At 40.3% G+C, this 12707-nt stretch overlaps 1 protein-coding gene and 1 long non-coding RNA gene across 2 annotated transcripts; one reads left to right on the top strand and one right to left on the bottom strand.

Annotated features, from left to right (window-relative positions):
* Window positions 1-5716: 5716 nt before the first annotated feature.
* LOC138904951 (uncharacterized) lies at window positions 5717-8572 on the bottom strand. Its single transcript, XM_070193446.1, has 3 exons — window positions 8419-8572; window positions 6230-6585; window positions 5717-6175 (listed from the first exon to the last, which is right to left on the bottom strand). Exons 1-3 carry the CDS (start codon window positions 8570-8572, stop codon window positions 5717-5719), a joined length of 969 nt encoding a protein of 322 aa, XP_070049547.1.
* A 1162-nt stretch (window positions 8573-9734) lies between these two features.
* On the top strand, window positions 9735-11156 carry LOC138904746 (uncharacterized). The gene is made up of 2 exons (XR_011413471.1): window positions 9735-9765; window positions 10817-11156. It is a non-coding gene; the product is annotated as an uncharacterized lncRNA (long non-coding RNA).
* The last annotated feature ends 1551 nt before the right edge of the window (window positions 11157-12707 follow it).

The following is a 12707-nucleotide window of genomic DNA, read 5'->3' as shown; positions in this document are numbered from 1 at the left end:
TAATGAAATAAGAAAAAAGGTGCATAAGAGCCACGTAAATTGAAAAAAATATAGTTGCATTGTTGTGCAAATATTCATTGATAGTGGTAACTTTTGATGTATGTGTGCTTAAAGAAGTGGGGAGTTGACATATATTGTTGTAAGGGTAGAGTTATGGTTTGACAAAAGTGTGGGATTTTGAACGGTCAGTTGTGTGTATTAAAGTGCTTAGGGAGATGTAGTTAATATATCAAAATGTATCCTACCCGTCCCGCATCCTATATTACAACCAAATAAAGTCCTACTTGATCCTTGACTGAATAAGTTCAATTAGTATAGTAGTACACTATGGGCAAGCTTATGGTACATATTTTGTGGCACATGAATATTGTTCTGAGAGTGAGTGAACTCTTCCTATCTTGAGTTCTTAATTATTCTTAAACTTTATTGTGTGTGGAACTACTCTCTATTCTTGTATGAGGGCACTTGATTCATAAAGGAAGGGTAATGTCATTGACCTCTGTGTTAGAGTAAGTGAGCAGGTTGTGAAAAATGTGTGTTGCTATTGAGTCAAATCTTGAGGCGAGGATGTTACGGTATTGTGCATAATCTATTTTATTATTCTTGGTGTGATGAGTTAGGAGAGTTATTTAAAAAGGTCATGTATATATGAAGTGTAGTTTGATTGCTCGAGGATGAGAAATGATTTAAGTGTGGGGTATTGATGGTAGGCTATAATCCCGTATTTTAGTCGCTTATTGCACTCTAATTTATTGCACTTTACTTATGTTGAGCTTTAATTAGTAGTGTTTTGCACTTATTGTGTATTTTATACCGTGTAGGAGTGATTTCGAGTTATTTAGATGTTATGGAATGAATTCATGCTATTTTGGAGCTTTGAAGTTTGAGTAAAAGTCCAAGGATTAAGTTGGGATCGTGTTCGAGGATCAACAGATGATAGTGTACTTTAAGAACTAAACGAAGAATCGAGCAGGAATACTGCGCATTGTCCAGTAAAATGCACATAACTTTTCCTTCAGAAATCCATTTGGGCTCCACAATATATCGTTGGAAAGCTATTTAAAAGGGATACTACTTTCATGTTTTACATTTTCCCAAATTCATAACTGATACCACCCAGGTGCGCGAGCGTGCACTTGGCGCGCATGAGAGGCAGTGTGGTGTGCAAAATGCGCGACCAAGTGCGTGAGCAGGTCTCCAGGTGCGCGGCCGTGCATGTCCTGTCTGAGAAGAGTCATATTTCGCTAAGAAAAGGATAGTTTCGTCCGGGGTTTGTTTTGGGGGCGGCTTAAATACACAAAAACACCATTTTAGAGGGACTTTTTGACCTAATTTCGACCTAGGAAGGCCAAGGAGGCTAAGGAGGAGTTGGAAGAACACAAGTACAAGGATTTCATCATTTTTTCCTCACTCAAGATCCGGGTTTGGATTGAATTTATGTTTTCCTACACTTTAGTTTCATTTGTAAAGAACTTCCCCATGTATATGGAGTAGATCCTTTTAGGTTTTGATGGATTTGGTGTATTGATGGTTGTTTGTGGATTATAACTCTACTTTTATGTATTTGAATCATTTTTGGAAGATTTAATTATTGCAACTATGTTCACTTGTTCTTGTAATAGAGAGAAGCATAACTTGTGATATATTTGCACTATATTGTTGGTTGAGTTCATAGATTCTTCTAAGTAATCGAAAGAGGCTAGTTGAATCCTTGATTAAACCTAGTTAGGAGGATAATCGAAAGAGATTCTTTTAAAGACCAATCCATTACGAATTCTTGCATATCATTGCCGAACATAAATTGGTTCATATTGTGTGGTTGAGACTTAATCGAGAGAGGAGTTTCTACTAAACAATTGTAGTGATAATTAAGTGAATTCGAGAGACTTATTTGAACATTAGTAGTGAATTATCTAGAGTTAGATCCAGAATAATTATCTTGCACCTATCCTATCAACCCATATTTTCTCCCATTGATAACTTCCTTGCTTACTTTTGTTGCGATTGTCATTAGTCAATAGATTTAGATTCTTAGTCAATTGTAATTAGAATTCATATAAATCTCCACTGTTGATCCTCCTGCATAGCAATCTAACTACAAACTATGATAATACTATTTAAATCTAATCCTTGTGGATACGATAATTATTACTATACTATTTTTGACTAGCGAGCATAATTTAAGTGTGTGTTTTGCGTTCGTCATATATGCGCGATTAAGGGAAATGACTTGGAAGATGATGAAATCGAGTCGGTGTTACTAAAGAAGTTTTGGGAGACTTTATCCAAGGGAGCAATGATATGGCACCACAACTTACCCCCCATATTCCATTTACTCATTTGCTATGCTTGCAGATGCTTTCGTGAAAGCCCATACCAGGGCCATCAAGGTCGAGACCAGAAAGTCAGACCTTTTCAAGGTTAAACAAAGAGACAGCGAAATGCTCAAGGAGTTCGTGCCGAGGTTCCAGATGGAACGGATGGATCTGTCTCCGGTTGCGGATGATTGGGCCGTTTAGGCATTCACTTAGAGGCTTAACCCTATAAGTTCCTTGGCATATCTACAGCTAAAATAAAATTTGGTAGAGTACCTTTCGATGACTTGGGTCGACGTCCACAACAGGTACGAGTCAAAAATCAAGGTCGAGGATGACCAACTTGGAGCTCCTTCTGAGTTTGTGTACCCCATCAGGACCGATGATAGGTCTAAAAGAGTTGTTGATCATGAGCCAAGACCGGTCAGGGATCGGTACCAACCATACAATGGAGACCAAAGGGGAAATGGATCTGGGCATCACCCCACGAGGAGCGAGAAGAGAAGCAATTGAGGACCCAGTAGTTGAGGTCTGATGAGTAAAAATGGTTTCGACAGGCCGCCCAAGGGTAGGGAAGTACCGAGGTTATCGAAGTATAACTGCAACATTGATGCTGCCACCATCATGTCAGTCATCTCGACCATTGCAGTCCGACCCTACTCAAAAAGATCCTAGCTTGATGTGTAAGTATCACGACACTCATGGTCACAGGGCAGAGGATTGACGCCAATTGAGAGAAGAAGTTTCCTGGTTGTTCAATAACAATCACTTCCGAGAATTTTTAAGTGATCGAGCCAAAAACCACTTTAGGAACAGTGACACCAACGAACAAGTCGAACAAGAGAAGCCTCAGCACGTCATCAACATGATCATCGGAGGGGTCGATATCTCCCAAGGACCGATAATAAAGCGCACTAAAGTATCTATTATAAGGGAAAAATGCACCCGGGATTATGTCCCGGAGTGAACAGTTTCTTCAGCAACAAGGATGCCAAAGGTGTTGTACAACCTCACAATGATGCGTTGGTAATATCCGTACTTGTCAATAAATCTCGAATTAAACGTGTGTTTATTGATCCAGGTAGCTCGGCCAACATCATCAAGTCGAGGGTCGTAGAGCAGTTGGGGTTGCAGAACTAAATAGTGCCGGCAGTCTAGGTGTTGAACAAATTTAACATGGCATGTGAAACCAATAAAGGGGAGATAACTCTGCCAGTGAACACCGCCGGGAGATCCAAGAGACAAAGTTCTGCATAACCGAAGGAGGCGTGAGCTATAACGCTTTATTCGGAAGGTTGTGGGTTCAGAACATGAGGACGGTACCTTCGACCTTGCATCAGGCATTGAAATTCCCTACGCCAGGAGGAGTCAAGACGGTCTACGGAGAGCAGACGGCTGCAAAAGAGATGTTTCCAGTCGACGAGGTAGTCCTAATACTCACGGTTTCGACATTAAAGAACACGAAGCTGACTGGGAAGGAAGAAACTAAATAACAATCACTGATGTTGGTCTCGGCCGAACCGTAGAAACGGGGAGTAGATGCGGAAGATGATTACAGAGTTCCAAGATCGTTTATATACCTGGGTATGGGGTTAACCCCCGAGCTCAAGAAAAAACTTATTGACTTTCTTAAACCTAACATAAATTATTTTACTTAGTCCCATCTTGACATGACAAGGATCCTGCCGGAGATAACCACTCATAAGCTGAGTTTGGACATGAAGTTCCACCCGGTTAAGCAGAAGAGGAGGCCACAGTCCAAGGTCAAGCATGCGTTCATCAAGGACGAAGTATCCAAACTCCTTAAAATAGGGTCCATCCGGGAAGTTAAATACCCGGACTGATTAGCTAACGTAGTGGTAATGCCTAAAAAGGGAATAAACTAAGAATGTGTGTAGATTACAAAGATCTAAATAAGGAATACCCTAAGGATTCTTTCCCTCTGCGTAACATCGATCAGATGATCGACGCGATGGCTGGGCATGAGATACTCACCTTTCTTGATGCCTATTCCTGGTACAACCAAATTTGGATGGAACCGGGCGATCAGGAAAAGACTTCTTTCATCACTAAATTTGGCACCAACTGCTATAATGTGATGTCGTTTGGGTTAAAGAACGCCGGTGCCATATATCAACGCCTAGTAAACCGGATGTTCGAAGAACAGGTAGGAAAATCAATGGAAGTTTATATTAACGATATGTTAGTCAAATCCCTGCGAATAGAGGACCATTTGAAATATTTTGCAGGAGTCCTTATATATATATATATATATATATATATATATATATATATATATATATATATATATATATATATATATATTAAAGAAGTACAATATGAAGCTGAACATGGAGAAGTGTGCATTCGGGGTCGGATCGAAAAAATCCCTCAGGTTTATGGTATCCAATCGAGGGATCGAGATCAACCCCGATAAAATCAAAGTCATAGAAGACATCACCGCGGTGGACAACGTCAAGGCCGTTCAAAGACTGACCAGGCGAATAGCCGTCCTGGACCGGTTCATCTCGAGGTCCTCGGACAAAATCCATTGATTCTTCTCACTGTTAAAGAGGAAGAATATTTTTTCCTGGACCCTAGAATGCTAGCAAGCTTTGGAAGAACTCAAATGGTACCTATTGATTCTGCCCATATTGCACACTTCAAAGGCAGACAAACAGTTGTACCTCTACTTGGCGGTTTCCAAGGTAGCAGTAAGTAGAGTCTTAGTTTGGGAAGAAGAAGGTACGCAATTTCCTATTTACTATATCAGTACGACTCTAGGCGAGGCCGAATAGAGGTATCCTACCTGAAAAAATTGGCGTTCGCTTTGCTAAGCACTTCCAAGAAGCTAAAACCGTACTTTCGATGCCACCTCATATGTGTCATTATCTCTTACCCGCTAAGGAATATCATGCACAAGCTTGAGTTTTCGGGCCGGTTGGCCAAATAGGCCGTGGAAATTAGCGGGTACGATATCTAGTATCGACCCCGAACCGCCATAAAATCTCAGATTTTGGCAGACTTCGTGGTTGACTTCACGCCGGCCTTAATACCCGAAGTCGAAAAGGAATTACTGTTAACTTCGGGGACCACTTCGGGAATCTAGACCCTTCTCACGGATGATGCCTCGAACGCGAAAGGGTCTAGGTTCGGCATCGTATTGAAACCGCTTACGGGAAACGTAATTAGGTAATCTATTAAAATTGTAAGCGAATTGCCCGGAACTACATATGATTCTATGCTAAGGCATCAAAAATAATACACAAATAAAATGCGAGAAAAGGATTTTTTTTATATATTCCAAAATATATCTAAAAAGGCCAGATAGAACGGCCTCGGAATAAACAAAAAAAGTATATATAAGAAAAAAATGAAAAACTTGAAAAATACTAAGGCACCTACACCTTGTCTTCATCGGGACCCGACTCGCCGCCAGAACCGTCGGAGGCCTCGGAACCTCCAGAACCTTCGGGACACTCGGGCTCGTAGAGTTCCTTTTCCTCGAGCCTCCTAGCTTCTTCAATCTCCGTCGATAGATCAAAACCTCGAGCGTGAATCTCTTCGAGGGTCTCTCTCCGGGATAACCGCTTTATATATTCAGTCTTCGTCCTTAAGTGGGTCTCGGCTGCCTCCAAATCGTCCTTGTACTGGGACATTATTTCCTCGGCATCAGTAGAAGTCATATCCAATTTGGACCTCAGTGCCGCATATTCTCTTCCGAGAGAATCCCGTTCCGTGATGGCCGAGCTCAGCTGTGCTCGAAGATCATCATTCAGCTGAGACCATTTATCAACTTTATCCTTTACCACCCGAAGTTGGTTCTCGACCGATGCCAGCTTCGCCTTTTCCACTTCCTTCTACGAAGCCAGCAAGTCCATCCTGCCCTTTCACACTTCGGTTGCGGGCTTGACCTCATCCATCTCAGCCAGCAGCCGGTCGATCAGGTCTATCTTCTGTTGGACCTGCAAAGTTGTGTTATTAGTCTCCATGACTAGCTGCTCGTTTTTAGCTTCAAAGACCTTTACCTTCTCAACCAGGTCGGCGTGTTCCCATTTCAGTGTTGATGCCTCCTTCTGAGCTTTCTCCAGCTCGGCCTGGAGAATCAAGAGGTCTTTAAGATCCTCATTCTGTTGCTCACTAAGAGACCTGTACATGTCCTTTTGTCGAACCTGTTCTTTGAGCTCGAACTCGAGTTGGCTAATATCCAAGCGATATCGGAGGAATCTTTCATGGTGAAGCACTGAAGCTTGTAAAACAATGAAGTTAGCTGGAAACATCAAAAGCCAAAGAGGGATTCATAAAGGGGTATGAAAGTGTTAACGCCTTACCCGGTTCAGTGCCTGCTGTGCCTCGTTGAAAAACTTGGCGTGCCCACCTCATTCATCTTTGCTTGGTCCTCCTCGGTCACCAGGAACCTGTTCCTTGGTCCTCCCCTTCCAGCCTCGGTCTTGATCCTCGTCAATGCTCGAGAAATGGGCCTTACTTGCTCGACGGACAAGCTTGATTAGCCCCCATCAGAAAATTCAGGATTTATATAGGAGAGCAAATGGTCGAGGGTGAACTGTGGGTTGTCAGTATTGTTCACAAAATGACATGGGAGGATCACGACCCTCCAAAATGATGGGTGGATTTGCCCGAGACACACCTCGTACCTCTTGCAAAAAGCCATAATTACGGGATCTGTCGGGGCCAGCATAAAGGGGTAAGTATAAACACTTAAATACTCATCCACGTGGGCAGTAATATTGCCATTAGGCCTAGGGACGGCCACGTCTTTACATTCACATTTATAGTCTTCTCGGACTATGGGAAGTGTATTTTCGGTGACAGAGCATATGTATCTCCAAGCTCCCTTACCTCGGTCTTGTTAACTAGAGGCCTTCTTGACCTTGAAGTCATCCCCGATAGAGCAGCCCCCGGGTATGAAGCTCTTCATGGGAGGCTCGTGAGCCACCTCGACATCCATGGCTGGATGGGAAGACGAGGGAGTCACTTGTTGTGGTACGGATTTGGAAGTTTTAGCAATCGTGATCTGGGAAAAATATGAAGACTTGAAGGAGAATATAAAGATTCGAAAGAAAAATATGAAGATTTGAAGAAAGAATATGAAGGATTGAAGGTGGGATGAAGATATGAAGATCTGGGTTGGAAATCCAAGAAAAAATATGAAGATTTGAAGGTCAGACATGAAGATACGAAGGTTCAAGAAGCAGGGTATGGAAATTTGAAAAGGTTAAAAGCCGATAGAAAATTCGAAGGTAAAAGCAAGGATTGGAAAGTGAAAGAAATGTAAAAGGTCAAAGCTTTTATAGGGAAAAAATAGCTAGTGCGCGACGTTTCATGTTCGAACGCAGCCAGCCGGTGACTGACATGTGAGCAAAGTCAGAACAACGCGATTAACGGGACATTTCGGCTTATCCGTCACCTCGGTTGTAATGTACGAAGAAAGGAACTGGGGTTCATCTATCATTTCTCATCGTTTCGGCAAACCTACTTTCCAGAAAACGAGGGGACTATATGTATACGGGTGAAACTGGGATAACGCACACTCCGATTTTTCGGTGAATAAAACGGAGTGAGGGCATGAACATATGAGATTGAAATTGAAGCTGAGAACTCTTTGTATCGAGGCCCATAAAAAGTGAACGAAGTGCTCGCCATCGGGCTTGATAAAACGACGTACCCCGGACTCGGGATGAGTTCTAAGACCTCGGAAAGCACAATGAATGGTTATATACGACGGATAGAGGGTCGTGATATTCGCAATCAACCGGATATCACGACGTGGATCTCACTCGATATCGGTTACGGATCAGTAATTAATGAGAAGGGATAATTTTTACCTTTTTTTTAGATTTGTACTATAGAAAAAACTCACTCATTTCGATGGCCCATTTGGCCAATATGTCTGAGAGCTCGGGTTTATAGAGGATGTTCTGTAAAGGGAAAGTAGTCACCACAACTATCGGGTGGCATTAGAAGTAGGGCCTTAGCTTCCGAGCGGTGACTACGAAAGTTAAGGCTAGTTTTTCCAAATATGGGTAGCGTGTTTCTACTCCCGTTAAAATTTCACTAGCATAATAAATGAAAAATTGTGTACCTTCGTCCTCCTGGACTAAAACTGCACTTATCGCAACTTCTGAAACCGTGAGGTAGACTAGTAATATTTCACCTTCTTTTGGTTTATAAAGCAATGAAGGCTTGATAAGTACTTCTTCAGGTCCCTTAGAGCCTGATGGCACTCCGGTGTCCATTCAAAATTAATTTTCTTTTTTAGCAGTGTGAAGAAGCGATGACATTTTTCTGACGACCAGGAAATGAACCTGCTCAAAGCTGCTAATTTTTCTGTGAGCCTTTAGACTTCATTTACGTTCGACAATTGATCTGGGATATCCTCTATGGCCTTGATATTTTGGGGGTTTACCTCAATTACCCTTTGTGAGACCAGAAATCCCAGAAACTTACCAGAACTGACCCTGAACGCTTATTTCTCGGGATTAAGTTTCATGTTATGCTTCCTCAGGATGTTGAATGTTTCTTGCAAATGCTTAAGGTGGTCACCTACATTCAATGACTTAACGAGTATATCATCTATATAAACTTCCATAGTCTTTCCTATTTTCTTTTCAAATATCTTATTTACGAGCCGTTGATAGTGGCTCCATCGTTTTTCAACCCGAAGGGCATCACATTGTAATAATATATACTGAAATTCGTTATAAACAAAGTCTTTTCCTAATCTTCCGGGTTCATCCTGATTTGGTTGTACCGGAATAAGTATCGAGAAAACTCATTAACTCGTGTCCGGTCATGGCATCAATCATTTCATCGATATTTGGCAATGGAAACGAGTCTTTCGGGCATGCCTTATTAAGGTCTTTATAGTCTACACACATGCAAAATTTATTGTTCTTCTTAGGAACTACTACTACATTGGCTAGCCAGTCCGGATATATTACCCCTCGGATTGAACCGATATTAAGCAACTGGGTTACCTTTTCTTTGACGAATTTATTCCTGGCCTCGGCAATAAGGCATTTCTTTTGTCTTACCGGAGGTACGTTGGGATCCAAACTCAGCTTATGCACGGCTACATCCATCGGGATACCTGTCATATCCTTGTGCGACCATGCAAAATAATCGGCATTAAATTTAAGAAATTCAATAAAACCATACCTGAGCTCCGGGTGCACTCCTGTCCCTAAATGGAATTTTCTTTCTAGAAATTCTTTGAACAATGCAACTTGCTCCAGTTTCTCCGTCGTAGACTTCGTTGCGTCTGTCTCTTCTAGAACTTGAAAATATCTCGGCACCTGATAATATTCTGACGACTCTGCTCTCAGGCTAACTTCTTCTAGCTCGGGAGTAGGTGTCGGTTCCTGTAATTGCTATATCGTATGCTCCTTCCCTTTACTACTGGAAGGCTAAAAGAATCACCCGCCGAAAGGTAAACAGATTTCAAAAGTCTATTTTCTTTTTGAATGTCAGAGTCATTGAATATTTTCTGCGCATCTTAGATTTTGAGTATGTCAACATAATTTGCTTGCATTCTGCCACTAATTGTAACTTGACATGCTGCAAGAAAACAGTTGCAATTGTAAGCATGTATGAAGATTGTTCACTTCCTCACATGTCAAATGAAGATGCTTCCTTACTGGCTGTCTTGTCTTCCATTTACCTGGTTATGATGGACCAAGAGGAGACATCTCTTACCCACCTCGCCCCCCCCCCCCCCCCCAAAAAAAAAAAAAAGAAAAAAAAAGGAGGAAAGCAACTGGTTTATGCCATAGGCTTCGGCTCAATGGCAAGGGGAGTATAGCGCGGGATGTTGTTGTAGGCACATGTTAGAGGCGGGCCCATTCTATTGAGTTCCGAAGCTAGAAATAGCTTATTTTTCGGTTATTTAGAAAATAGCAAAGTAACTGGCCTAATCTATGGCTTTGAGAATATTCACTCCTGTTGAATATTCTGCAATTTTTAGCAAACACCTCTGCCTTCCCAAAAAGGGAAATAGATGGGACAATTGCATATTCATAGTTTCCACTGTTGCTTAGGTAGTGCATGAGATGTTAAAACTATAAAATGCCAGCCAATAAAGCCAGTTTTCTGTAAAAGGTGTCACATATTTGAATATAAAAGGCCTTTAAATAACATAAGGCTATAGCTATAAATAGTAGTATTATTCAGGTTAGTGGTGAAATGTTGCTTTACGGCACCCAATTTAGTAGGCTGGCATAATCGAGCCAGTTTCATGTTCTTTTTGGCATATTTATCAATAGGAAGATGGTCTTGGTGTGTGTAAATGGAATGTGAATCCATTTTCAGTTTAGTGCTGTTGGTTTCATTTGTAGCTTTTTGTTTTATGATTTGATAGAGGTAGAGGCTTAACAGGAATAGAGACACCAACTCACATTCAAGAAAACTGATTTAAAGCAAACTTACTTAGACTGTACTGATTTATTTGAAGTTATCACTTACATAATTATTTATTGGTGCAGCTTTCGCGATTGAAAACAAGAAGTAAGAGGCCAAAGAGCTTACTGAAGTTGGTTTCTTGCGGGAAGTGCCTCTCTGGTAGGTCTCCAAGGTAGTAGTGAGTCAAAAGTGAAAATTTTCAGTTTTAGTTATTCTATTTGTTCAGGTCAATCTTTGTTTAGAGGGTCAATTTCATTTTTCAAATAATAAAGTAGAACGTGAGAAATGGAAAATGTAACATTATTAATATAGCCTTTTTAGTTTCTAGCAATTTCTTTTTAGATGTTTTAAATAGTTCTGGGGGTAATCTCATGTGCAAGACTCATCTACATTTTTTTATTGGCAACCAGTTCTCTTCTACCAGATGTGAAACCCGTTGGATTCTTAGTTGAGAGTTGAAACTTTTGTTTCAATGGTCATTTTTAGAAGATGTAGTTTGAAAGAAATATTCTGGAAGCATGTTGGGAACTTAAGACTAAAAGATTATGCATTCAAAACTATAAATCTTCTCTAAGTGAATAAGAAGGGAATTTAAAAACAATAGATTTTGTAAAGAAAATTTGATTTTCTTTGTTCCTTTTAAAAAAAATAAAAATTGGTGAGGTACGGTGGTAATGTTTGTATTTTTTTCCCCTCTAGTTGTCTTTGTTTTCTTTCTATGTAATGTTTGATTTCTCTGGCCATGTGGATCTAGGAATTCTCGACCCGTTGGACCAAAAGTGTTTTTTTTGCAAACATAAAGAACTAAAGAAGTATATGTGACCATTTGAGTTTTTGTCTCGTTATCTTTCTCTGAAAAAGAGTAATTACACCAAAGGTAGCAGCCATTTTTATTTCGTTAGAGAGCTCAAATTAAAGAAAATGCATGAAATAGAATAAGTAGCATATTCAAAATAAATTAAAGAAGGTATTTTTACTTTATTAATCATACTTGATAGGGTAGTTAAATAAACGGTATTCAACAATCTACATCGTACCCTCATATTGTTCCCTTCTTAATTACTTTCACCCTTAGATTATTGGGAAAATTGACATTTGATTTGTAAATTAATCTTGGTTGCCAACTGTCAGTCTGTCACGACCCGAAATTTCCACCTTCATGGCGCATAACATTTCACTTGCTAGGCAAGCCAACGTTAGAATATAATTAGCCATTTTAATAAAATTTTAAATTAATTAAATAACAAGAAGACAAATGCGAAAATAAAATCAGAAATATAGTGAATAATCCATAATAATCGCGATATCTAAATACCATCCCAGAACTAGAGTCACAAGTGCACGAGCTTCTAGAATAATACAAATTAAGGTGTGAATAAAATTCAAGTTGTTTGAAATATAGTACACAACTGAGATAATATAGAAGGGGGCTTCAGAACTGCGAACGTTGTGCAATTATACCTCAAGTCTCCACTAGTAGCTGTATCCGGGAAGATCTACCGTACGCCGCTGGGACCGACTCCGAAATCTACACAAGAAGTGTAGAGTGTAGTATTAGTACAACCGACCTCATGTACTGGTAAGTGCCGAGCCTAACCTCAACGAAGTAGTGACGATACTAAGGCAAGTCACTTACATTAATCTGTACGCAATAATAGTAATAACAATAATAATAGAAATAAATCAGGTAACTCATTTTAACAGTTGAAGCCAACTCAGCAGTCATAACCAATTATTATTTCCATCAATTTCCGTTGCGGCATGCAATCAACTCACAAACCATATGCATAATCAATTAACGAATTACCTTTAACGCCACCTGGGCGGGCTCCTGCCTTGTAGGTTAAAACTCAATAATTCGGGTAAATAATTATGAGGTCTTCATGACTCGCATCTCGTTATCAGTATTGTGAAAGTGTAAAATGAGATTTTTGTTAACATGAAATTATTTGGCGATTCTATAATTGATTATGA

The sequence above is a fragment of the Nicotiana tomentosiformis genome, chromosome 2, assembly GCF_000390325.3.
Source record: "Nicotiana tomentosiformis chromosome 2, ASM39032v3, whole genome shotgun sequence".
Taxonomy (NCBI): Eukaryota; Viridiplantae; Streptophyta; class Magnoliopsida; order Solanales; family Solanaceae; genus Nicotiana; species Nicotiana tomentosiformis.
This window is presented reverse-complemented; position numbering and strand designations above follow the sequence as displayed.